This window comes from Panicum virgatum, chromosome 5N (genome assembly GCF_016808335.1).
Source record: "Panicum virgatum strain AP13 chromosome 5N, P.virgatum_v5, whole genome shotgun sequence".
NCBI classification, from domain to species: domain Eukaryota; kingdom Viridiplantae; phylum Streptophyta; class Magnoliopsida; order Poales; family Poaceae; genus Panicum; species Panicum virgatum.
The window spans coordinates 59,200,675-59,226,902 of NC_053149.1; the positions used below are offsets into that span (position 1 = coordinate 59,200,675).

Sequence of the window (26,228 nt, forward strand, 5' to 3'; positions counted from 1 at the left end):
GCGTAGATTAAGGCGAGTAGAAACCGACTAGAAGTATAATAGGGAGAGTACGTATGTATGCCACCAAATGTCCGCGTATGTTGCCCTAAAACTAGTTGGCAAATTTGTTGTTGGGGAGGATGACGTAGGGCGAGTATGCATCATATCAGTTTTTGCTCTATAAAAAGTTTTATTCGTAACTGTTGGGCATATGTCGTTGAACCTTTGGAAAAATATGCCACTGCCTGTAACCGCTCCGACCGGTGAGGACCCCCGGTCAGACCAGTTGGCCCATGTCTGATTGACCACAGCGCCCAGGCCGGTTAGACCGCTTCTTTTAATCGGTCTGACCGCTTGGCCAGCTTGATCGGGTTGTTATCAAATTTTTGGATTGGCAACAATGTTGAAGTTGTAAGCTATTGGTTCCTTTTATTGTCACTTATCTTGGTGAACTGGAATGAAAGACACTTGAAGAGAAATAAGTTGTGAATCTATTTCAAGGATTATATCAGGATCAAAGTTTATTTATATATGAGTTGTATGTACTTTATGGATTTAGTTGAGTTGTTACAGTTACTTGATTGGATTTCATAATACTGGATGGCTGATAAGAAATTGGGTGTTGTGCAGATGGAGCAAACCAGTAATGATCCTAGTGGCTCTGGACAACAAACTTCATCTACAGTGGTTGATACCATTGCCGAGCATACTCGTTTACTCCAACTACTGGTGCAGAATGCTTAATTGCATAGTCATCGTGATCCAAACATAGGCTTTCTGGAAACTCAGCCACCAGTGTTTCGAACAGCAGAAGATCCATTGGATGCAGAGTATTGGTTGCGTACCATTGAGCAGAAATTGAGTCTTATCCCATGTACGGATATTCAGAAGACTCAGTATGCGACTCAACAGCTGCACGGCCCTGCAGGAGCATGGTGGGCCAATCATTTAGCTATGCAACCAACAGAGAGACAGATTCCCTGGTCAGAATCAAGTAACAATAGATCCACAAACATGCACATAGACCATTTACCTGAAAATTTTCCAGTGTACTACACATGCAAGGAGTAAGCCACTGCAAATTTTTCATAATTTTTAGAGCAACAGAACAATCAGTATTAAATAAACTAGCTTAAACACAAACTGAATTTTTTAGCAGGGGCAAAAGTGACATTTCCTATGCACAAGTATTTTTCTTCTGAAGATCTCGATTTTAGAAACCTAACAAAATTTATTTTGCATTTTTTGCATTTTTTGTGAATTGTTATGCATTCTTGAAATTCAGCCGAAATAAATAATTAAAAAACATTACAATCAAGCATTTGCACTATGGGGAAACATTTTATCTTTATTCCTTGGCATGGTGGCATTGTATTGTATTGGCATAAAGAAGCATGTTTTATGCAATTCATCAGATAATATAATCCTGAGCAAGGATATTCCGAAAACACCTCCTAAACCATCTTTCCGTTTTACCCTCACTTGTTATTCATGAGCCTTGTGATGAATCTCAATGACATTTGCTTTCTTCGTGTTGCGATCTCCGCGCTGCGAGGACTTGATTACCTTGTCTCAGCATCATTCCTTGCTTTGTTTGACCTTTTCTCCGTGAACGGAAAATCTTACATCATTCAATTATCCATTCTACTCGAAGAGTCTTGCAAGAATTGAGTTCGGATGTTTCTTAAAATCATCGTCGTCATCAGGAGGCGTCCCTGACTGCATGTAAAGAATGATCTTGTGTAATGCTAATCTCCTTTTCTACCTTAGCGTCAAAATCGTTCCTTTGTAAATCACGTCATTGCTTTATCAGGTAAGTCTCTGGAGGGTACATCGGTTTTGTTCCAGGTGTTCTGCTTGTTTCGTTTATAGTTCCCGTAGGTTCCTGAATGGTTAGCGGTCTTGATCTCATGTTACTGTCCAACCGGACCGAATCCCCTGTTGATCAGTAATCAGGTAATCTCATCGGTGGACGCAAGCTGTATGTGAAGCTTAAGCAAGAATCTTATTTCCTGCAGTCTGTGGCCACTAACCCCTGTTGCTCTCATGTTATGCCTCCGTTTTTGGATCACCTCCTTGCTATCCCTATGTCTTGTAATGCTTATCCATGCACAATCTATCTGTGCCACAAGGGATTTCTCATTGGAAGTATGCTTGACGGTGTCGCAAGGAAACCAAGAGCCTACGCTGAGCGCTCGACATATGCTTGTACTTCTCGACACACGCTGGTATTGAGATTGCTAATTATGATCCCTTATACAACTATATTGGTGTGCTATCTCGTACATGCATGAGTGGATGATGATAACAAGTTAAGATTAAAACACTATAGAGTTGTAATCCAACAACTCAGGATAAGTGGTACAACATTATCAACTCTGTTTTAATGGGCAACCGTTTATTGAGTAAAATCTAACATGTTTTAGTTCATAAAAAGAACTAGGTGTGGTTTTCAAAACCCAGTTATTTAAACAAGACAAACAAATCAACAAATACTAGTTAAAATATGCATAAATAGCCAAGTAAGGTTACACTTAGCCTCTAGTCACGAAATTTTTACACAGCAAGCATAACTTAGCTAACAACCTACTGTAAAAAAAATTCAGTAAGTTTCAAGAAGTAGAAAAAGCAGGAAAAACATTTTACACAGACACTGCAAGAAAACAAATTGACTTGCACAGGCCAAACTATGCAGGTGCTGGTAATAAACTTTTAACTGAGTGTTGGCTATCCTAAGATGAGCTTACAGTAATTTTTTTTTCAGAATTAAAACAGGAACATACAGAGCATGATAAATATAGCAAGTTATAGCTGTATTTAACAAGATTCAGTTTTCTCGACAGATGTACTAAGTTCTAGTTATCTAAAAACAATTACTAAACTTTTTGTACAGCAACTAGGCACCAATTTAAAGGTACTGTAACAGTTTTAGCTCATGAAACAAAGTTAAGCAGCATGTACAAACAAAACTAAAATAAAAGGCATAAAGCAAGTTTTAACTAAACTGATAGCTAGGCATGTCAAATGTCCATGAAACTTTTACGCAAGTCTAATAATCTAGCGTGCAACACACTGACCAAAAATGGCTGCCATGTAGTGTATAGAACTAGAGATCTAATTAAAGCTCTAATAAACTTGCATTTAATATAGAACAAAAACTAATGCTCAAATAAGAAAGTGCATGTAATGAAACTTGTAGATTTTGTTACAAGGAATCCAAAACAATTGAGTTTGTATTTTTCCGATTTTTCTATGAATTATTACAAATTTTTAAAGTTCACATGAAATGAAACAAATTCATTTGACAAAACTACAGTAGCCGCCCCGCAGCACAGCCACGCCATGGCCACCAGGGCCATGGACGGCGGCGTGGCTGTGACGGCCCATGATTTTAAATAGCCAATTTAGGGTAATTAGTAGCAAATCATGCATCATTAAATAGTAGACTTTGAAATGTTGCATGTGTATGTTTGTGTGTTTATGTGTATATAAAATTTTGCACATAAAATGACAGGTCAAATGAACCATAGTATTCGAGGTTTTAAACAATCTTTTAAATTTTAAACAAATATGCTTTGAAAATAATTTCTAAAATATAGCTCAAATAAATTTTTGGCCAAAACCAAAGTTGTAGAGTTTTTAATGGCGAACAACTTTTGTGTTCAAAGTTTTTTTTCGAGTTATCACACAACAATGGGAGAAAATTTTAAATTCCGAAGTATATAGTACCTTTTCACATGCACTCAAGTTTTAAATTTTATTTTTCAAACGAAGCCTCAAATGAACTTTTGCCTAAAACGAAAGTTGTAGATCTCGAAATTTTGAACAACTTTGGTATTCAAAAGTTTTTCGTTTGAGACCATGAAGAAGGATAAAAACTGGTTTTACAAACTGGACTTTGGAAATTCGAGCTAATTACAGAAATGCCATCGCCTCCATCTCCTGCTCTGCTCGTGCCGCCGCAGCTTCTCGACGTCGGTGCCAACACGCGCCGCCCTCGCCGTCCACGCGCCGCCCTCCCCGTCCACGGTTCCTTCCCGGTGCTTCTCGGCTTCGCCACGCGGCGCCGTTTCCGTGCCCGCACACCGAGGATTGCCGTCGACGCGCCACGACGACAGCAAGCCGTGCCGAGCCGGCCTTCTCGCGCCCCACTCTGTGTTCTGCTCTCCTCCCTCCCATTGCTTTGCAAGCACGCCTCCTACCTCCCCTCCCCTCTCCTCCCTGCTCTGAGCGCCCGGCCACGCCCTCACAGCGTCCAGAGTCGCCGCCGCCACCATTAGCGCCGCCCCTCTCTAGGTCGCCGCGGAGCTCACCCTTCCGCCCTCCCTCGCGCCCAGCAAACCCCATAGCTAGCTTCCTTGCTTCCCACTGGTGCTCCTCGACCCGCTCATCGCCGCCCCCGACCACCAGACCACCGCCGCCGCCGCAAACCGCCGCCGCCGGCCGCTGCTCTTCGCGGAGCCGCCGCTCCGGCCATTCCTAGCCCCAACCGAGCCCACCCCTGAGTTCCTCTCGGCGCCGTGGAGCTTTTCCCCCACTTCTCCCACGCCCCCGGTGAGCCCCCACGCCGGATTCCGGCCGCCCGCCCCTCCTCTGTTTCTCAAACCGGCCAGGGACCCACGGTGAGAAGGAGATAGAAGTCCAGGGGCCTAGATGCAAGTTTTCCTTTTCCTTTTCTTTTGTTTTCAAAAACAGCAAACTTTGAAAATGCCTATAAATTCGTAGAAAAATCATAAAAATGCAAATCCAAATGTTTTGGAATCCTTGCAATAAGATCTACAACTTTTGTTACATGCACATATTTATTTTCTGTCTGTATTTTAATCTAGGAAAAAGATTAGATTTTATGGACTATATTTATTCTAGGAGTTATACTCAATGTCTATAGATGATTTTTGTCTAGTAGCTACTTCATGCCATGTTTTTCTTTGTGTAAAAATTTGAGCACCAGTTGACACTTGTAACTAGATGAAACCATAGTTTTGGCTAAATCTAGTAGAATAATCTACTTTTTATTTCTGGATGTTATGATATAGATATATGTATGAAAATTTTTCTGTATACTTGAAATACTAAATGAACACCACTGTCCAAGTTTCATTATTTTTAGATTTGTGTAGCTAACCCTGTGAATTAATCCTTAAAGATGGTGCTATTTTGTGATAAATATATGTTGCTGCTGGAAAAATCTGAAAATTTTACTGTGGATTAGTATTCAGAAGATAAACTAGAATATAAATTTTGAGAGCCAAAAACTCTTTGCAACTATCTGTACTAATTAGTCTTGTTATATGTGAGTAGGATTTGTCAATTTTATTACTCCTGATTTACGTCTAGAAAATTTCTGATAAATTTAAAGTGTGTTGAGGATCATATGTAGACTCCTCTGCAAAAATTTGAGATTTAGAATCTATGTGTAACTATAGTTTTAGATAAAACATGATATCGTTATTTTTGTTAAAGAAAGCCACTTTTGTATGTTTTGGTATATAACGAAAACTCCACTCGGAACTTATGCACTAACTAATATTATTTTCTACTCTATACACGATTGCCCAATGGAAGAAACATGACAGTGTTTATTGCTGTTTTGAGTCTTATTGGTTTACGCTTTTATGATGAAATAATTCATTAATTACTGCCATCACAACAACTCACTCATGTGCATTTCATATAGATACTACTACTCTCGCTGACGGAACTTACGAACTGGTGCCCGGGTCCGAGAGTGAGCAGCGTGAAGCTCAGGTGAATCTAACTGAAGTTACTGAAGACCCGAACCCGATTTCGGAAGAGCCCAGATCTAGTTGCGCCCAGGAAGGCAAGCCTCGGAGCATGTCCCTCTATTTTAAATTATGCAACTTATTATTGTTCATATCTATTTGTGCATTTAAGTTACAGGAGTTGACTGAAACCTTAGTTGCATAATCCTAGGTACCGATGCTTGAACACTAGTTGGTACAGGTCGTTAGTTAGCTATGCTAAAGGTTCGGTAGAAGTCGAGTGATTTCCGGTCACTCGCGAGAAATGATAGGGGTTGGTTGTTTATTACTTGCTATCACGATAAGGTCTACGGGCGGGGTCGTGATACTCTGGATGCCCCGTCTGTTTAGTGAAAAGTGATAAGGCCGCAGTGTGTGGTAGTGGTGGTTAAGCGTTTGAACGTACTAATCACATGCCGAGAATATGGTAATCGGTAAGCTTAAGTACTGGATTGAACCGCAGCCGGAATATACTCCCCACCGTCTTGAACTCGTTCACATCTAGCTAATGGCGAGTACAGAGTCGTCGTACTGCTGTACTTGAGGGCGGTGGGCCTGTTCCGTGAAGCGGGAATTGAAGGGAAATGTTGCACGTGTGACTCTGTGAGTAACCACGTGACGTGTGTTTAGGTCTGCCTGGCCAGGTTAACAAATTCGATTCGAATCGTCCGTTTCTCACCGGTTATTGAGACTGCTTAACCCTTTTGCCACATAGAGTAAGAAGTGGAAGATGATTATGATGATGAATATAGTTGATTGGTTGATGAAAAATAATTGTTTCCACCATGGATGCTATTGGATAGATGCTCACCTAGAATGGTTAATTGAACTAGAACATGAAGGCTAAAATATGAAATTAAGGATCTACTCTTTACTGCTTTTCGGCAAAACAAACCCCTCAAACCAAAAAGCCTTGCATGTCTAGATAAAGGGCTAAGTATACCCTCAGTCGGGTAAGCCTTGCTGAGTATTAGAATACTCAGCCTTGCTTGTGGCTCATTTTGTTTCAGGAAATACTTTTGAGGACATGATTGCCAGTTTAACCTGGCCTTGTACCCTCCCGCCTGGTTGGTCCGTGGAGTGGGATCCGTCCCCGGCCAACGATGACAAGAGCGAGTGATGTCACGAATCGGGCTTCATCGTGACACCCATATCGTCGTTAGTTCACGTGTTTACTTTCCGCTGCAATAAAGAACTTTGGTGGACTTCTTTTATGTTGTTGTACAAAGCACTTTGTTAAATGTCGAACTTGGTTTGTATTACTGCAGATCGTTAAACTCTGTGTTGTAATTGTTGGTGTCGTGTTGTAATCTCTGGACTCGCCTTCGCGTGAGGGATGCTGCTTTGTTCGATCCAGGTTTAAGTGGTTTTATCGGGAATTTACCCGACAGCACTGCCGGATTTCTCCGTTTTAAGTGCGTGTTAACCCTGATTGTCGTTTTGATGATGGTTAGCGCACTTAAGCCGGATTATGTCGGGCGGGGCTGCCACAGTGGCGTGCCTGGCTCGCCGGCAATGGACCAAGGCGGCGGCGGGGCAGGGCAGCACGGCGGCCAGGGAAGCCCTACGGCCCTGAGGCGCGCGGCGGGGGAGCCCGGGCCCGTGCAGGAGCAGCCTGCGGTATAGCCCGGCGACCACGGCAGCGCGACGGCGTTTCGGGCAGCATGGCGCCGGAGTTGAAGAGAAAAGGGGCCGGGGAGGATGAGGAGAGCGTGGGAAAGCTCACCGCGCACTCGAATCGGACAGAGGAGGGCCGGAAGGTGGAGCTCGACGGAAGGGGGCGGAGGTCCGAGCGGCCATCAATGGCGGCCGGCGGGGAGGTGGTCGATTCGGGCGAGGAAAGCTCAAATGGGTTCGGGGAAGGAGCGGAGGAGGTGTGGGGTGAAGTTGTGCGGCTCTGGGCGCAGGGAATCGAGGTGGGATGGCGAGGGGCGGCCGGAATCGACCCCGGCGACGGCTCTGCTCACGCTCAGCTTGACCCGCGCGCGCGAGGAAGAAGAAGGGGAGGGGAAACGAGGATTGGCGTCGCGAGTGGATAAGGATGGCGCGCATTGGACGAGGATCGCCGGTGCGCGCGATGCGTGGACACAAACGTCGAGAATGGAGGCGCGCGGTGCCTTCACGGCGTGAGACAGAGAGAGGAAAGAGACGAGATGGTGCAATGGCAGTTTTGTAATTATACTGAAGTTCAAAATTTCATTTTGTAAACTCAATATTTCTCCTATTTTATGGTATCAATTGAAAAACTTGTGAATACCAAACTTTCTTAAAATTTCGAGATCTACAACTTTCATTTCAGGCACTTTTTCATTTGAAGCCTACTTTAAAAAATCAATTTTAAACTCTTGCAAAATTCAAAATATGGCCCTTTTCAAAAATGCAAGTTCTTCTCAAGTTTTTGCGTGGCAACTTGAAAAACCACCAACATGAAAGTTGTTCACCGTTTAAAACTCTACAACTTTGTTTTTAGGCAAAAGTTCGATTGAGCAAGAATTTAAAAGTTAGTTTCAAAGCATTTTACATTGAATTTGAAAACTAGTCATCATTTCATGTGTTAACAACTAGCAAAAATGTAATTAAAAGATTTTATGAATGCAAGGTTAGTGTTAACAACGATATCAAATACATGATTAACCATAACTACAAGTGATTAACACCTAGGGTGTTACAGCCCGAGTCGCTCCTGGAGCCAGCCCCCAGACCAGCGACCGGGGTTCGATCCCCCGCGTTGGCACTGGGGAGGCCCTCTGTTACCCCTCCTAGTGAAAAAAAATTATTGCTCTATTTTCTGGGCAGAGCACATTCTGTCAGGAAATTGCAATGCAATGCCTTTGATTGACTAATGACTAGTCTATCAACCCGTGCTCCCACACGAGCTAATTAGAATTAATATAAAAGTAACATCAATAATTATAATTATCTATCTCACCTCCTTTTCATCTATTAAATATTCTAACACATACTCTAAAATATATATTTATCATTATTTAGTTATAATAGATTTCAATTTGTGCACATCCATAAGTATTCAATATATGTTTGGTTGAACAGTTTGTTTGTGAATTGATATTCTTATCTCTTCCATCATACATGGATATATGGTGACATATATCATGGGTAGTATTTTTATATAAATAATAATATAAATAATATAATAATAATAGAAATAGTAATTTTAGAATTTTATATTGGTTCACTTTAATATATTATTATAATTATATAATATAGATTCAGATTTATGAGTAATTTAACTTGTAATAATAATGACATAATTGAATAATTTATATGCAAATTTAGAGGGGTATTTGTATTATTTTTATAATGGTATAGGTGGGTAATTTACACAAAAATTAGGGGGTTACTTTGGATTTTTTTTATAATGGCAGAGGTGGGTAATTTAGATATATGTTTAGGGGTTACTTTAGTCTATTTTCATAATAACAGAGGTGGATAATTTATTAGAAAAGATAACAGATCTGATGGTTAATAATTAGAGTTGTTGTATTGATGGCTGGATGTTTCTGATTTTTGTGAGAATTTATAGGATTTCTCTATTTTTTTCAGAGTGTCCATCTAGGATCCTAAGTGGCTTCACGTGGCCTCCAATTAGTAATAGTAAGATGATATCCATGAGTGATACTTGGCTGACTGAACTGAATTGAAGTACAATCGTTGTGTTGTGCAGATAAACAAAGTGTTGTCCATGATGACTTGAACCCCATCACAACAGTCCCCTCCACGAACCCAATTCCCCTCCACGAACCCAACGCCCACGATTATCACCGTGCCTTCCTCAAATCCTACTATTACCATCCCTTCCTTGAACCCTTTGCCCACACCTATCACCGATCCCCCTCCTTCCGCAGCACCGTGTCACAAGACAGTCCAAATAATACCGATCAAGTGCACTAATTAATCATTTAACTTAAACCTCTGATACTGCACTTCACCAGTACACCCAAACTGCCTGTTATAACCAGGATCGATTACACGGGAACTCTCGCCAAAAGACGAGCACATGTGATTACAAGCAACAAAAATTTTCAAACTTAACTTACAACCAGAGTTAAACAAAAGTCTCCAAATTAATTTACAATAAAGTTTTATAAGACAGGGTTACATTTCGTATACAGAGTTCAACGCAGCGGAACATACAACCAGTTTGAAACAAGCTTTGAAATACAGTACGGTAGATAACGTCGATGACAAAAGAAGAGCTTCACATCTTTGCCACTGATGTGAGGCTCACCTGCCTGCACTTCACGGAGAAGACGGGACCCACTCGACCGTCCAACCTAGAGGAAGAGGCTGACCAATCCGGGATGCACAGATTTTCTCGAAGTCTTCCGAAACACAGCCTGCTCAGAAGGGTTACAACCAAACCCTGAGTACTCTAATACTCAGCAAGGCTTACCCGTCTATGGGTATTTTTCGCCCATTATCTAGACATGCACAGCTCTTTGGCTCTGGAGTTATTTTGCTGAAAAGCTGCTAATACTGGATCCTTACTTTTAATATTTTAGCTCCAATTGTGTTGATAGCTAGAAACTAGGTTTGCCTAGTTCTCTAGAGCATACATGGTTAATCATATTATCTTTTCAAGAACATCAACATAACTCCATCTTTTCTCTTTCTGTCCCTTCAATCCTTACTACGATGGGACACATTGACCAAGACTCTCCCATCCGCGAGTCACGGCAAATCGATCCGATTTAACCTTGCAAGGTGGACCTAACTCACACGCCAAGTGCGACCCCGGCGGGTCACACCGAGCAACTGTTCCCACGATTACCCTAAAGCCTGAATCAAGCCCGCCAGCACCCGGATGATGAGCCCCGCACGTGCGAACACCCGGTGAACCCGTGGGCCACTTCACCATCCGTCATCCCTACCCAGCACCGCAGGCCGAGACTCAGATTCCAACGCAATTTAGGTAATTAGCTTACCGGTTTCGACTACCTCCTACTCTCGGCATGCGGTTAGTACTGTTCAATCCTCAGTCAAAGGACCAACAACGGAGCGGTCCTCAATCGACACAGGCGGAGACTCAACTTTCCTTTAATCAACAACCATGTCCAACTTTCCCTCCGCCCGGTCTCCAATTTCCCTTCCCATTGCATTCTTTCTCATAACACTGCCTGAAGTAACAACCCTATATCTCGCGGGTGACAGGAAATCACCCGTCTTCTACCGTGTTTACTTAAGCATAGCGGTGCTAGCGATAACTGCACTAGTAAGACACTGGGTATTCAAGATTATGCATCTATGGTTCCAATCAATTCCTTGAACGTAAATGCACAATACTTTAAATATAACATGGATTAATTAAAATAAAGGATATGCTCCGGGGCTTGCCTTGCAGGTCAGTAGGGTTAGTGGCCTCTTCGGGAGCTTGATCAACGACTTCTCCGGATTGCGGTTCTTCTGCGGAAGGCTCCTGGACCGGCTCGGCAATCAGCTCGTATGTGACTTCGGTTTCCGCATCTATACGATTAAAATATGCCATGCATGAGACTCATGAAATGATGCAAGGCAATGCAGTAAACATACAAGAATGTATGGATAAAACGATAATAACAGCCCTAACTATGGTTCAAAAGGGATGGTTCAGCGCAGGGATGAATTCCTGGTCCAAATGTCTTTTAGCCTAAAGTGTTTCCTATCAAGCAAAAGTTACTAAACTCGCTTTGAAGTATTAATTACAACCCTAGAACAACATGGATCAATTAACCAGGGGCTTGTTTGGTTGCAAAAACACATGCATGAAAGAATTAATTACCACAATTATAAAAGAAACGAGCCTAGCTAGGAACAAAATAAAAGCAAGCACCTAACTTGCATATATGATCAAGCCACAAGAATTATCAGAATAACATGATTTTGATAAAGCATGCCGCATAAATTCTCCAACATTTATTGATGACCGAAACCATTTATTTTAACCCTAGAAAAGAAATCAAACAACGATAGATCCACAAACATGCACATAGGCCATGCACCTGGAAATTTTTCAGTGGACTACACATACAAAGAGTAATCTACTGAATAGATTTCACAATTTTTTGAGCAACGGAACAACTGGTATTAAATAACCTAGATTAAACACAACCCAAAATTTTTAGCAGGGGCAAAAGTGACCTTTCACCTGCACAAATATTTTTCTTCTGAAGATCTCGATTTTAGAAACCTAACAAAATTTAGTTTGTATTTTTAGGATTTTTCCACATTTTTCTACAAATTTTCATAGCTTTCAGCCGAAATAAACAATTGAAAATTGAAAAACGAAAACTAAAAGAGGGGGCTGACGGCTGGGCCCCACATGTCAGGGAGCCGAGACCGCCCCTCCCCTATTTTTGGCACGCACGCGCGCCAGGCCGTGGCCACGGCCAGGTTCGTCAGCGGCGCGGCCTGGCCGGACCGCGGCCAAGGCAGACTAGCGGAGCGGGGTGCCCGCGGGGCGGCTCAGGAGGGTGCGGCGGTGCCCATGGCGGCCACGGCGGCGGCGCAGTAGCCAGGCGGCCGCGGGGCGAGGTGGCAGCGGAGCGGGGCGGCGCGACGGCCAGTGGGGGCGGGCGGACCCGACGCGCGTGATGGCGAGGCGCAGGGCCGCGTGAGCGCAGCCCGCGACGGCGGCGGCATGGCCGCGTTCCGGCGGCGCCCGCGCAGGAGGAGGAGGGGAACGGGGTCGGGAAGCACGAGGAAGGCACGGGGAAGCTCACCGAGGGCGCGAATCGACCGGAGGAGGGCTGGAGGGGGGGGTCGTCAACGGTGGAGGCTGAGCTCCGGTGAAGGGGCAATGGCGGCCGGCGGTCTGGGGCCCGATTCCGGCCGGGTGTGGGCGCGGCCGAGTTCGTGGAGGGACGGAGGAGCTTTGGGGCGAGGTCGCGCGGCTTGGGGCGCGGAGAATCGAGCGGGGGTGGCGAGGATGGCCGGCGTGGCGGACGGCGGCAGCGCTGCGCAGCTCGGCTCGACCCGAGCTCTAGCAGAGGAAGGAGGGGGCGAAAACGGGGACGGCACCGTGAGGATAAGGACGTGCAGTGCGGAGGGCGAGGATCGCCGGCGCGGCGACGCGTGGAGTCGCCGGCGACGACGCGGGGTCGCAGCATGGGCACGCGTGTACGGGCACAGGAAAGAACAGGGTAAGAACAGTAAACTCGTTTGACTCAAATTGACTCGAGTTTGAACCTCCAAAACTCAAATTTTGATATAGGAACTTGAAATTTGGCCAAAATAAAAGTTGTAGAGGAAAAAAAGAGCTACAACTTTTATTTTGGGCGAAAGTTGATTTGAAGCTCGGATCATCGAGAAAAACGGGGTCAAACATGGCTAAAACGATGTTTACTACACGAACACGATTAACGCTAACAATGAGCTTAAGTCCATAATTAGTGGTTTAAGCACATAATTAGCATCGCGATTAACACTGGAGTGTTAGTGTGTTACACACCGCCAGCCCCAGTCATATATCCACTGCCAACGCCTTCGACCTCCTCCCCACCGACGGTGCCGGTCACCAATCCCGCTGTAACCACACCGTCCACTTTCCCTCCATCAGCACCATTCACCAACCCACCAGCGTCAAACCCAACACCTACACCTCCTCCTGCTCAAATAATCACAGCTCCAGCTGTATCTAGTCAGCAGGTCTGGTGTGTGGTCAAAGCTGCTGGCTCAAGCGATGCTGCGCTCCAGAATGCGCTTGACTACGCGTGCGGCATTGGGGGAGCAGATTGCTCAGCTATTCAGCCATCAGGAAGCTGCTACTATCCAAATACTCTCCCGGGCCATGCATCCTATGCTTTCAACACCTATTACCAGAGGAACCCTGCACCGTCGAGCTGTGACTTTGGGGGAACGGCAATGCTTGTCACTGCTAATCCAAGTAGGAATGATTTCCTCTTCTCTTTGTTCCAGATAAATCATCTTGGAGTATTTCCTTTTTCAATTTAGTGTTCACAATGGTTTTATTGCTACTTCTTCTTTGCAGGCTCAGGGAGCTGTGTCTTCGCATCGTCATTAAGGTGAAAATTGAATATCTGCATTGTGATAGCATGGAAGCTTTGCATGTATCTGTGGCAATGATGCATTCATATGTGAATCTTTATTGTTCTATTCTTCTATATTTGCAACTCTACTGTTGGATACAAGGGAACATATCTGGTGCAAACCACAATTTCGTGAAAACTCGTGCAAAACACAGGGCAAAAAAGTCATCTAAATTCACCAAAAAAATCACACATGTAGATGATACGATGATACACAACTTTATAAAATATCTTGTCCAAACTCCACTTTGTTTGTGAGATATAAAAATAACAAATTTCTTGAAATTTGTTATTTTTATATCTCACAAACAAAGTCGAGTTTGGACAAGATATTTTACAAAATTGTGTATCATCATATCATCTACATTTGTGATTTTTTGGGTGAATTTAAACAACTTTTTTGCTGTGGTTTGTATGAGTTTTCACAAAAGCCATGTTTGCACTAGATACGTTCCTGGATACAATCCTGCCTCCACTGCTACTCCATTGGCATCATCATCTGGTTCTGATTCTGGATCACCAGTGCTGAATGCTAGTGGGGCAGGCTCTTCAGAACCATCAGAGTTTAGCCCAGACATCCCAGGAGCAGTTGACTTGGACAACGCTTGGAGGTCAATTAATCTGCCCCACTGGTCCTGGGCAGCCATGGTCTGGATTCTGCATTTTGTGTGCATATAGAAGGATTGGTTTGAAAACACGCAGGAGCAAAAGGCTAGAGCACTAGGAAGGTAGAGATTTAGAGAATCAGGCGGTCAGGCCTTAGCTTGACTAAGTCTGTGAATGTATGGAGTATGTTGATTGATAATTAGGGCAGTTGTATGGTACTCCAGTTAGTAGTAGGAACTGGGAACTAAGTAGTTCTGATGGATGCACTCACCCTGACTGTTCACTCATTAGTAGATGTAGCTGCTGCCTGCCTCCTTTTGATCTGAGAAACGTCCTATGTGTGACTGAGCTGAACAACTAATGGCATACATGGTCGTTTTGTTTTAGCTGCTGGGTCTGCGTTTACACCTTAGCCTCTATAGATCAAACTGGAGGGAAGGCCAAACCTCCAATAAACTGACTCCATGCTGGTTGTTTTGGGGTGTTTTGTTGCTGTAATTGGTTTGGTTGGTTCCAACTGATTCTATGCTAGGAGCCTAGGACTGGAGAGCGAAGTGAGTAAGCTATCTTCACGTATTCTAAAGCCTGCTTAAAGAGTTCTTTTTGTGCGTTCCTAATTGTGTCGATATGCACTTGTGCAGTTGTGCTACTTATTTTCTCGAGGCTAGCAGCTGCCGAGACAGAACGTGCTCAAGCTTTGTTCGAAAAGCTTTCATCACCTAATACCACCCCTCCTTATTTTTCTCCAATTTTGTTTACTTGCTCCACGCCTCCACTAACAATACCTATCTGTACCCACCAACCTACCTGTAGTCTATGCAATTCTAAAGAAAAAGGATGTGGCGCACCATGAAATTCCAATGCACTGTCTTCCACTCATATATGGTGTTCAGCTTTGCTTCAGATAGACAGATAGTGTTACATACTGTTGCCATACAACCAGAACAGCAAGATAAGGTGGCTAGTAGCTACGCCTATACTAGACTCCCAACAGCATTACATGAAGCTGAAGAGTTGCATAGCCTGCAGCTTGATATACTATACAGACGTGTCCAAAGGTGTTTCTTTTTCTCCCCCCCCCCCTATTTTTTGAGATAGCTAGAGTTGAAATTATAGCATTAGTTTTAGCAACTCAGCATAACATGTGCCTAGGAAAGGATGAAGGACCAAATAGGCGACCAGAGGGGGGTGAATGGGAGCCTCAAATTCGATTTGAAAAACCGAAGAGAAAAGTCCCGATTACACCCGACACACCTCGGACGAAGAGTATCAGTACCGCATAGCTCAGAACGACTATCGGCACTAGTAATACTCTTGACACACAATCGGAAGCTCGATCAAGAAAAGTTCGAACAAAATCTCACAAGTTCAACCACGCAAACAAAGATTAGAGCAAAGCGTTCGGAAAGCCAAAATATCTCAGAAACTCGAACAAAGGGGTTAGAGCATAGATAAAACAAAAACTAGAAATACTGGAAAGACATCTAGCTAACATAAGAACAACTAAACTAATTTTTGTTTTGCTTTTTCAGGTTTTAATTAAGCAGAAAATTAATTAAACCTAGAGCAGGAAAATAAATCTAGAGAAGGAGCTAAGCGACTAATACTAGAAGGCAGCCCTAAAACATGATTTGCTACTCAAAAGGGACCTAAGAAAAATCTAGCAAAATCAACAGAAAAAGAAAAGACTGGTGAAGCAATTCATCGAACACCTTACGGGCAGAGTTGTGCTGATGAAGAACGAACACGATCAGAACCGGGATTTCCCACACACGCACTCGATTCGTCTCCCTGCACAAGAATCACACAAACAAGGAAACCAATTTTTTTGCTGTGAATCAAAGAAAAGATTTAGCTTGCAATTGCTCCACCAGAACCGTGCCCTGCTGCTGCGCAAGATGTCTGCCGCTCCCAGCTGCGCACAGCCGACCGAACCTGGACTCTTCGCGCGGTCCAAGATCAGCACCTCCACCTGCAGCAGGTGGTGCTGCCGGCCATGCAGATCAGCAGCACCTCAGCCGCCCTGGGATCCGCGCCCCCAACACTTGTCCTGCTGCTCAAGCTAGAACCAGATGCCTCCCTGCGCCAAGAATCAAGAGCCAAACAAAACCAACGCCCTACTGCTTGCGTGCTGCCCAACGCCTAGCAGTCCTCAGACCTGCGCCAAACAAATAGGAAGGGGGAAACGAACACCAGCACAAAAAGAAAATAAAACTAGATGCACACAAGTTCAGATCGGATCAAAATCCCGGAGGACAAAAGGAAGAGGGGGCTTCCTTTCCCATGAATTCGTGGATCAAAGTCTCAATCCTCCATCTCAAATTCTAACCCTAGAAGAAAGAAGGAAGGAAACAAAACAAGAACACAGGGGAGGACAGAAGGGGCGACAGAATTGATCGATCGCTCTCCTAGCTGCCCTCCTCTCTCTCTATTTTATTCCCTCTAACTTTCTATACTAAAGACTAAAATACCCCTAGACTTAACTAGACACTAGAAAGCTCGTAGGGGCAAAACCGGAAAAGATACATTGGACTCATCCGACGGCCGAGGTTCTTTCTTCGACTCGAAGCCTTCTCCGCGATGCCGCCATGTGGACGAAGATCCGTTTCGCGGTTTTGGAGGGTCCGCGAAACCCGGGTAGGTGGCCGGTTTTGAGAAAACCGCCAAAACTCCACGCACGGGAAGATTCCCGTCTCCAGGCCGTGGCCCTAGACGCCGTTCCCGCCTCGGCCTTTTGACGACCCTAGACGCCGCCCGACGCCCGTCACCTCCTCGCCCGCAGCGAGGCCCTAGACGCCGTCGACGCCCGTCGCCTCCGTCAGTTCCGAGACCGACGCCCGTGCCTCCACGACTTGGCGTCTTCAACTGCCGTCAGCTTCCTTGGTTTTGTGGCGCAAACCAAGAAACCCGTCTTCCGTCGCCGCTTGCGTCCTCGATCCAGGAGTGGACGCCACAGCTGCCGCCCGGCCTGAGCTCCTCCACGGCAACTCTCCGTCGACACTCGACGCCCGTGTACCTGCAATCCAAAGACCAAGCGCACGATCACACCGCACGGTTGACAATTCACTCATCACAGACAGGATAGAGTACTTAACATTCCTCAAAGGACTAACAATTTCATGACATCAGATCTAAGGCGTGCTGATATATGCATATTATTTTCTTTCCTGTGGTCAGCAGAAAACCTTAGACATCACACATATTCAGTTGAGTGCCTTTTCAGTTGAACCGTCACAAAGTTTAGGTGATCTATCTTGACTGCTGTCATGCCCAACACTAACCACAAACTACTCAGGTTAGCTGTACTGCTAGTTATTGTTTTTCTTTTTATCGAGAACAGTACTCAGTGAAGCTAGCACATCTTTCGGAGACGTCTTACAAAGTCTGAGATCAGCTAGCTTACAGAGTACTGACAAATAAGCAAGACATAATTAAGACTGCTCTGGAGTTTTTTTACTGAAAAACTGCTCTGAGTTGTTTACGCTTTAGATGGGTTGGATATATGGTTGAGCCATCAGTAGACAGTAGTGATTGTGAATGGAGGGAATTTTGTTGTTCCATCGAAATGCCGCACCTACTTTCCCACTGTCTCCAACAGCTAACTTTGTTGTTTGCTGCCAGCTATAAGTAGCAGCAGGCAAAGGCAATCCTCTACTGATTCCCATAGTTTAGAGCTGGGCTTCTTGTCTCCTGCTTGCATTCTACAAAATCCAATCGCCTGCCTCCTGCTGCGCCGTAGTACAATTTTGCAGATCGAAGCATGAACCATCTCTTGTGAGTAACTTTTCTTCTTCGTTGTCGTCTTTTTCTTCTTCTTCTTTGCCAAAAGTAGCTGGTTCCTGAAGTTCATGGTTCTTGTTTCAATGATGATTCTTGTTTCAATGATGAATTAACTATGTATCAAAGTTGGGCGATGCTACGGTACTCCATTTACCTCTTAAGAGGTAAGAGTTCAAATAAATCTGAGCCACTGAATTTTCAAGAATTAAATCCATCTTAAAAATAAAAAATGTATATGTCCTTAATTATCTTGCATGCATGCATGCAGATCCGAAAATCATGGAACTACGCGCTAAATCTCGTTTTCTAATCATGTATGCAGACCGTTTAACTAAATCATGCATGTACCTGTATGGAAAAAATGTAGCAATATTAGTGAGTTTAGAAAAAAAATTCTGTACACAGTTAAAATGCAGAGCACCTCTCACACAAAAATAATAATAACATGTGCACATGTATTTGTCACACTATAGAAAATAAACGCCTAGATCTAACACATACATCTCTTTTTTTCATATCATTTGTTACAGGCATGTCACGTTAGACCAAGTCCTACCACTAGATTATATCATGATACATATACGCACCTGTCATGCTACAAAAGTTATATAGGCACCTTCCATGATATGGATCTAAAAATATTTTTTTTGTTCAAGTTTGTCACGTTTACATGTTTTTGTCACGAACATGTTTTTTTTCAAAGTAACCACACACACCTCACGTTTGCTTTTATTCACGTTAAGAAACAAATATGAGATCTCAACTAATTCCTATGGCGGGCACCTCATCATGTGGAAAAAACATAAATCTAATATCTCAACTAATCTACATGCATGTTAGTTCTAACTCTCTATTTTCTGATTTGAAAATATTAAAACTATTACCACCTAAGAGGTAATATTGCATTAGATCAACGGTCCACAGTTACTTCGGTGTACCATAGCAAAGCCCATCAAAGTTGGTTGAGACCTGCTGCAGATTTTTGTTTGGAGTATGATTTTTCAGTTTAGGGAGTGGGGTTGGTCTGCCTATCATGCATGGCTTAAAGTACAATACTAACTACTCTTATGAGTTGATTGAAAGAGTTTGTTTTTGTCAGTTATGAGTGCAAGGAAGAGCCCCTAGCTAGCTAGCTTTTTTTAAAAAAAAATCTTGGCACTTAATCAGAACCAGCAGGCACATGTTGTGTTCAGTAACCACCTAAGTAGCAGTCCTTACTCATTAACCAGCACTCCAGCAGACATATGTGGTGCATCCGTCTGATCTGATCTGATTACTTAATACATATGGTCTAGGTACCATGAATGGACGGATGTCCTCTGTTACTGTGATGTGTGTCCCTCCCAATTCCATTTCACAATTTCACATAGATGCTGGGTCATGGTTTTACCAGCAAGCAAACAAGCATTCATTTTATGGTCATGGCTGCTGGACCTGAGCATTCATGTTCATGTTCTTCTGTTCCCTTCGTTGGCAACAGAGCTCCCGTGGCTTGTCTGATGATCGCGTACATGCGCTGTCTTGTAAAATTAACAGTTTTGTTTTTTCTGCTATTAATATTGCCTCGCAGTACATACAGTTGAATATATCCTGGTCACAGGCTCACAGCGGCTGAGAAGTCACTCGAAATGCTCAGTGAAGTAAAAAATGGTTCTCCCTCACATGGCGCATCCAGCGAGAGCTAGTCTGGCCGGTCCTTGTCAACGGCCTGTCCTGCGGCTGCTTTCTTGGTAAATTGGTAGTTCATTGGAGTACCTCTTGCTCCGCGATCTGCATTCCATCGCCAGCAGAGGCTAATCCAGATCGCCAACATGAAGCAACAAGTAGTGAGCAGCAACGGCAGCTCGCCGTCGCCGTCTCCGGCAGCCGCGCGAACGCGGGCATCAAGGCCACCCCCGCCAAAAGTCAAGCAACCTCCTGCTGCTCCAGGGGCGAAGGCCAGGCCAAGAACCACCCCCACCCCCACCACCATGGCGGCGGCGGCGGCGGCGGCGGCAGCGAGGAGGCAGCTGCCTGTACCTGCGCCTGCGCCGGTGAGGAGGGCCATGAGCAGCAGGGACAAAGAGGAGCCTGACAAGGAGACAGTGGAGGAGGAGGTCGTGCGCCTGCGTGGAGAGGTGGAGGCCCTGCGCAGGGAGGTGCAGCGCCTGCTCCGCCTCAACGCCGACCTGACCCTTGCGCAGAGAGGGCAGGGCAAGGCCACCAGCAGCAGTGATCCGCCACAGCAACAGCAAGACAAAGACACTCATGATCCTGCCACCAACAGACCACAACCTCCCAGCAAGACTCCCGGGGGAGTCCCTGCACGGCCGCCCCCGCCGCCGCCGCCGCCGCCACGGCAGCAAAAGCCGAAAGGCTCTTCAGCTCCGACCACAAGCCCGGTGAGCAAGGCCGCCGCAGTGGTTGACATGTACAACTCGCTGACCAACAACAAGAAGCCGCCGCAGCACGCTGACAGAGGCCGAAGCCATCATCACCACAGCAGCATCGTTGGGGAGCTGCAGAACCGCTCCAGGCACCTGCTAGCGGTGCGTCACCATCCCTCGGTTTTCTGAAAATTAGCAGGCGATTTACCATTTACCTATCATTCTAATTTTCTTTCCAATCGCTCAGATCAAAGCGGACGTCGAAACAAAAGCAGAGCTCATTGAAGATCTCATCAAGAAAATCCACACCAGCACCTACACCGATGTGGAGCAGGTGCTTACCTTTGTGGACTGGCTGGATCAACAGCTTTCTACTCTGGTAAGGTTTTTTTTTCTGAGAAATCCGCTTGTCCTTTAGTCACTTAAGAGCCTGATTGGTTGAATGCCAATTTTTACCGAACCAAAATCATGGCAAGCCAGTATATTGCCTTACAAAATCAGGGCCTGCCGAAGTGTTTCCAAGAAATTTAGGTACTCACTAGAACATTGCGCGGCATTGCCGCGCAGAAATATGCCCTCCAGTTCAGTTTTATTTTAAAAAATTGAACTACAAAAAGTCCGGGGGGTTTTCGTAAAATTGGTAGACTGCGGGGGTTATTTGGTAAATTTGGCGTCGACGGAGTACTGGTCGATTACTGAAAAGTTCAAGGGGTTTTCATAAAATTGATGGACTTCAGAATCATTTTAACAAAGTCCAGGGTTTTTTTTATAAAATTCACGGAGTACGGCACGATTACTAAAAGTTCAGGATTTTTTTTAAAGTAAGGCTTCACGAAGTTCGAGGGGTTTTCCATTAAATTGATGGACTCCGTGTTCATTTTAACAAAGCTCGGAGTTTTTTTACAAAATTTACGTCCCTATCTATTCCTGACCGTCGGATCGCGATCCGACGGCCAAAATTTTCGGAGCCGACGTGGCCCCTCTCCCTGGCCTGGAGCGCGACGCGCTTTCAGTAAAGAAAGATTTGGTTTAGTGCCACCCAATACTCTCTTCGATAGTTGGCCATTTGGCCCGCTACCCATGGAGGCCCGAGGCCCAGCCCATAATAGCCCGACACGAGCACGGCCCGGGCCCGATTATTATTGGGCTCCGGGCGGCACGGGCCCGATAGCCGGGCCGTGCCTGGGCCTCAATGTCGGCCCATGGACACGTCCAGGCACGGCTCGAAAATAGGCGGCCCGATGGGTAACATGATAGGCCCGTTTAAATACCAATCCATCCCATTATCAAACCTATTTAAGCATTTTCGGGCTGCCGGGCCAAACGGGCCGGCCCGGCACGATTAAATCACTTTTGGGCCGTGCCTGGGCCGGCAGTGAGGCCCATGGGCAGGCACGGCACGGCCCGTAAATAATTTCGTGCCTAAGCGGGCCGTGCCTAAACGGCCGTGCCGGGCCGGGCCGCCCGTTTGGCCACCTATACTCTCTTCTCTTGTAAGGTTTAAGAAGTTTCCAATAACTTACCATGATTTTGGTCAAAATGATTGATTTCTAGGCATAAACCAATTGATAGCCAAATCTTATTGGCATACCTTGGTTTTGGCACGGCAAAAATTGGTAAGCAAACCAAGCAGGCTCTTATTACCAATGTAACTTGTTCTCCAAATGATCCACAAATCTGCAGTCTGATGAGACGGCCGTTCTGAAGCACTTCAACTGGCCGGAGAGGAAAGCCGATGCGCTTCGTGAAGCCGCATCCGAGTACCGGCATCTCAAGTGCCTTCTAGCCGACATCTCTTCCTTGAACGATGACGGTGGCAGTCCTTCGCCCTGCGACGCGATTCTCAGGAAGACCTCAAGCTTGCTGGACAGGTACGCATCGCAACAGCAGTAACAAAAGTTTTCTGCAGCACTGCGCAAATCCTTCGCTAATGCTAATAACTAATTGAATGTACGATCCGCTGCTTGCCAGATTGGAGAAGAGCATGAGCAGGCTGGTGAATCTGAGGAGCTCGGCGATGCCGTCCTACAAGGAGCTGCGAATCCCAACTGACTGGATGCTTGATTCAGGGGTTGTCTCGAAGGTTGTCCCGTCCGTCTAGCTCGATCTTGCTGTGGTCTACCATTAGTGAAAGGTTAAGTGGGTTGGAGTAAGCTGCTTGCTCTGTGCAGATCAGGATGGCGTCGGTGAACCTAGCGAAGGTGTACACGAAGAGAGTCCTCAAGGAGCTGGATGGCAGGGATACGGCTGGGAATGAGGCTGCTCTGGTCGCTCAGAGCGTGCGCTTCACCTACAGGGTGCACCAGGTTCGCCACGCTCTACATGATGCATCTTGCTCAACTCCTTCAAAGATGGCTATGAATCCTGGACGGCTGGACACAGTAATCTATATGTTATGATGGTTTTGTAGTTTGCTGGAGGGCTCGATTGCGAAGCGATGCACGCCTTTGAAGAGCTAAGAAGGCGGGTTCGTCCGGTCTCCTCGTCTTAGCTACATCTACATGGACATGGTGGACATCAAGATTCAAGCCCACCCACTAGATCCCCTTCTTCTTTCGCGCTGTTCATTTGGCAACAAACAAGTAGTACTGTTCTCTCATACTAAATCAGCACCAGCTACCAGCCAGTCAGCAGTACTGTTCTCTCATAACAAATCAGCACTAGCCACTAGTCACAGCCAAGCGAACACAGCGAAAAGTATAGCATTATCGTTGTGGCGCCTGTCATCTGAGGGCTTGTGCAATGTGACATGTAATGAGGCAACAAAGAGTTGGTTTAAGCGCCCGCGAACTCCAATGCTAATGTCCAGCGCTAGGCAGATCCATGGCGACGGCCGTGGAGCTGCCATGCTTACGAGAGACACCAAGCACGGCACTCACTGCACTCCGAGGTGCCAGCTGCGTGGTCAGGTCGGGACGGTGTCTAGCCGTGGAAGGCTTTGCCATCTCTGATCGGTTTCGTTAAGCAATCAATTCGATGCTTGACCACGATCCGCCGCGACACCATGCGTGGACGCGACAGGAAGATTTGTGTGGGCCTCCCGCAAGGCCATCCAGATCTTACACCAGCATTGGCTGAATGCTACAGGGGTGCAAACAAGTTCGCAACTGCCCCAGAAAAATCAGATGCAAACAAGGAACTTTCCAACGATAACTCGCCACCACGTGACCTGCGGCTGAAAACTAAAACTGATCTAAGAAAAACATTTCCTTGGAACCTGAACGGTATATTTTCTCAGTGGATCAACGTTTCATGATCATAAAAGAAGTATTACACGCAATGCACTTATATTGGCGGAGGTTGCGCCGGGCTCCGTACAGAACTACTACTCACTAATCGTTACCGTGCTCCCGATGCCCATATCCCGTCCCATCAGGCGATGAGGCTCTGAGATATGCAAAAGAATGTGGTTTCTCTCCGTGTCTCTTCAGATTTCCTGTCATTCGGGTCTTGTAACTTCAGCAAGCAGGTAGATACAACAACAGCTGGCATTGGACGGAACTGATCTGCCGTGCGCCTACTTGTTTGCCATAGATGAGTCCATAACACTGCATGACTTGTCCATGAACTGCAGAAATGCGGAGGGGTAATATTAGGAAGGAATCATAAATGTAACTTCCTAGATAGGCAAGAATAATGAGGTGAGAATCGAGATTCAGTCTTCACAAAAGTACAGAGTAACTACCATTCTAACATTGCAACTGTCTCCTTAGGTCTGAGTAAGCAATCCGGTTTAATTATTCTAACAGATTATAGTAACTACAATTCTTGAGATGCAATTGTGTGACACGCTCCGATAGGAGTAGCTACCTCATGGATAATTACATATCCTACTTATATTTCTTGGGTTACTGCAAACAAGTTCTCATATCCCTACCCATTCTGAATCTTGTAGCAGGTACAGAAAAATACTGAACAAAAATCTCATCTGATAATTTAGAAGACTACAAGGTTATATAGTGACCTACCATATATTAATTAGCACAAATAGAGATGTGTATTTCATATAACTCAAACAAACAATGCATCAAATATATGGAAAAGTCTGCTGCTAAGTCTTACCTTTTTCATAGAATGTAACTCCCGTCCAAAAGGCTCTAGGAACTTCAAATCTATATCAAGGGGCCAAACCTGCATACAAGGAAAAAAATTGGTATTTAAAAAAAATATATTTCACATTGACTTGGTCCCATTCTCTTTTGTACAGGCAACCAAATTATGTAGGCATTAATGCATTATAGTTTTCAAATTATCACAAAAGCAAACAAATGTAAAGAGCGGGACATGCAATGCATTCCAGTAACCAAACACCCTAATATGAGTTGATTTATAGAATGTATTTTGTATCTCTGATGCAATTTACATGACCACAAACTTGCCAATTAACACTTCGAACAATGGTCTTTGCTTTAATAATTACAACAGCAGCCTTCAATAGTGAAAAATCAGTTTCATAAACATGATCATGAAAGTGAGAGACACAGGATCAACGTACAATAATCTCCATAATGAGTAAGGTTTCTACTATTTGCTAAGATAGAAACAGAAAGACTACAGTATGAAAAAATGTGAAGCAGTACAGAGTATCAACCATAATTAGAAGTTAAAAGCACAGCCAAATTAACTGACACTAGACACCTTTAATGCTTTCATGTAACTATGTGGTTCTTTCTTGTTATTTGTACTGCAACGAAAATGACAAAACCGACCACACAACCTGTCAAATTGCGAGCTAGGCATGGCAGTTGATGATGAAATCAACAACAATCGATGATGAAATCAACGATCAACCAACTGACCCAGAAGGTCAGGGCTTCGAAGCAGGACACACATAATTGATCGAGATCAGCCACGAGCCCACGAGCACCATCTCGGAACAGACTTAATACCATCGAATAGCTAATCGCTACATCAATCGCATATGAAGCAAGACGGAATTTCAAACAAACTAAGATCAGGATGTTGATGGATTCATACCTTGAGCCCCATGAGCCTTAGCGGTGCCTGCTGCCCGGGTACGATGCACTCCGGCCCGGCTGCCTCCGCGAAGGCCTCCATGGCCAGCCCCTCCCCGATCGGATCCGGATGCTGCGGAGAAACCAACCAGCCTCCAGAATCAGCCTTCCTCCCCACCAACCTTAACCCAAACCAACCGCAATCAAGCCGGGAGGACGGGTGCGCTGCGCACGTACCTTCATGACGGCGAGGGAGTACGCGGCGGAGTCGTCCTGCGCGGCGACGCGCAGGACGGGCGCGTGGTGGATGCGCGGGACGGGCCGGATCCCCTGGCCGCCCGGGGCGGTGGCCGCGGCGGCGCGCCAGGGCGCGTCGTCGCCCGCCAGGAGCGGGCGCTTGGAGCCGGCGTGGGGGGAGACGGACGAGGCCGCGGGGGCGGCGGTGGTGGCCGCCGGGAGGGCGGCCGGCGAGGAGGTGGTGGTGGTGAGGGACGCCATCGGATAAGGCGGAGGGGGGCGGGGGGTTCCGCTTGCGTGTTGGGCTCGCTCGCGCTGTGGGGAGGCGAGAGGCGAGAGATGGGAGCGGGTGGGGGGAGGGATCTTTTATCAACCGCGGGGGCCGGGTGGCCCAATGTCAGTTTTACGATCGCCCGCTCGGAAGATCCTCTCGCGGTCGACCGACCGACCGTCCACCACGTGCGGCTTCTTTCCCTTTTCCCGTGTTTGTTTGTTTCT

General features: G+C 45.6%; 3 protein-coding genes across 4 annotated transcripts; 2 read left to right on the forward strand and 1 right to left on the reverse strand.

Moving 5' to 3' along the window:
• The first annotated feature begins 7,405 nt into the window (after window positions 1-7,405).
• LOC120675004 (cell wall protein DAN4-like) lies at window positions 7,406-14,783 on the forward strand. Its single transcript, XM_039956097.1, has 6 exons — window positions 7,406-7,657; window positions 9,472-9,607; window positions 13,186-13,623; window positions 13,729-13,762; window positions 13,800-13,803; window positions 14,078-14,783. The coding sequence occupies exons 1-6, from the start codon at window positions 7,406-7,408 to the stop codon at window positions 14,462-14,464; spliced, it is 1,251 nt and encodes a 416-aa protein (XP_039812031.1). The 3' UTR covers window positions 14,465-14,783.
• Window positions 14,784-17,991: 3,208 nt separating this feature from the next.
• On the forward strand, window positions 17,992-23,328 carry LOC120672370 (protein CHUP1, chloroplastic-like). 2 transcript variants are annotated; one of them, XM_039952730.1, is made up of 7 exons: window positions 17,992-18,166; window positions 19,743-20,700; window positions 20,786-20,917; window positions 22,222-22,409; window positions 22,510-22,621; window positions 22,710-22,844; window positions 22,949-23,328. In XM_039952730.1, the coding sequence occupies exons 2-7, from the start codon at window positions 19,984-19,986 to the stop codon at window positions 23,027-23,029; spliced, it is 1,365 nt and encodes a 454-aa protein (XP_039808664.1). In that variant the 5' UTR covers window positions 17,992-18,166; window positions 19,743-19,983; the 3' UTR covers window positions 23,030-23,328. The 2 variants fall into 2 exon arrangements, with proteins under 2 accessions (XP_039808664.1, XP_039808665.1); XM_039952731.1 differs by having other exon boundaries at window positions 19,773-20,700.
• Window positions 23,329-23,743: 415 nt separating this feature from the next.
• LOC120672371 lies at window positions 23,744-26,073 on the reverse strand. Its single transcript, XM_039952732.1, has 4 exons — window positions 25,731-26,073; window positions 25,516-25,626; window positions 24,601-24,669; window positions 23,744-24,106 (listed from the first exon to the last, which is right to left on the reverse strand). Exons 1-4 carry the CDS (start codon window positions 25,989-25,991, stop codon window positions 24,056-24,058), a joined length of 492 nt encoding a protein of 163 aa, XP_039808666.1. The 5' UTR covers window positions 25,992-26,073; the 3' UTR covers window positions 23,744-24,055.
• Window positions 26,074-26,228: the final 155 nt, after the last annotated feature.

Coding starts and splice junctions, on each gene's coding strand:
- LOC120675004 (XM_039956097.1), top strand. CDS start 7,406: ATGGCGCCGGAGTTGAAGAGAAAAGGGGCCGGGGAGGATGAGGAGAGC. Junction 7,658..9,471: donor TCTGGGCGCAGGGAATCGAG/GTGGGATGGCGA, acceptor CCATCACAACAG/TCCCCTCCACGAACCCAATT. Junction 9,608..13,185: donor CGATCCCCCTCCTTCCGCAG/CACCGTGTCACA, acceptor TAGTGTGTTACA/CACCGCCAGCCCCAGTCATA.
- LOC120672370 (XM_039952730.1), top strand. CDS start 19,984: ATGAAGCAACAAGTAGTGAGCAGCAACGGCAGCTCGCCGTCGCCGTCT. Junction 20,918..22,221: donor ATCAACAGCTTTCTACTCTG/GTAAGGTTTTTT, acceptor ACAAATCTGCAG/TCTGATGAGACGGCCGTTCT. Junction 22,845..22,948: donor TCACCTACAGGGTGCACCAG/GTTCGCCACGCT, acceptor ATGGTTTTGTAG/TTTGCTGGAGGGCTCGATTG.
- LOC120672371 (XM_039952732.1), bottom strand. CDS start 25,991: ATGGCGTCCCTCACCACCACCACCTCCTCGCCGGCCGCCCTCCCGGCG. Junction 25,627..25,730: donor ACTCCCTCGCCGTCATGAAG/GTACGTGCGCAG, acceptor GTTTCTCCGCAG/CATCCGGATCCGATCGGGGA. Junction 24,670..25,515: donor TAAGGCTCATGGGGCTCAAG/GTATGAATCCAT, acceptor CCTTGTATGCAG/GTTTGGCCCCTTGATATAGA.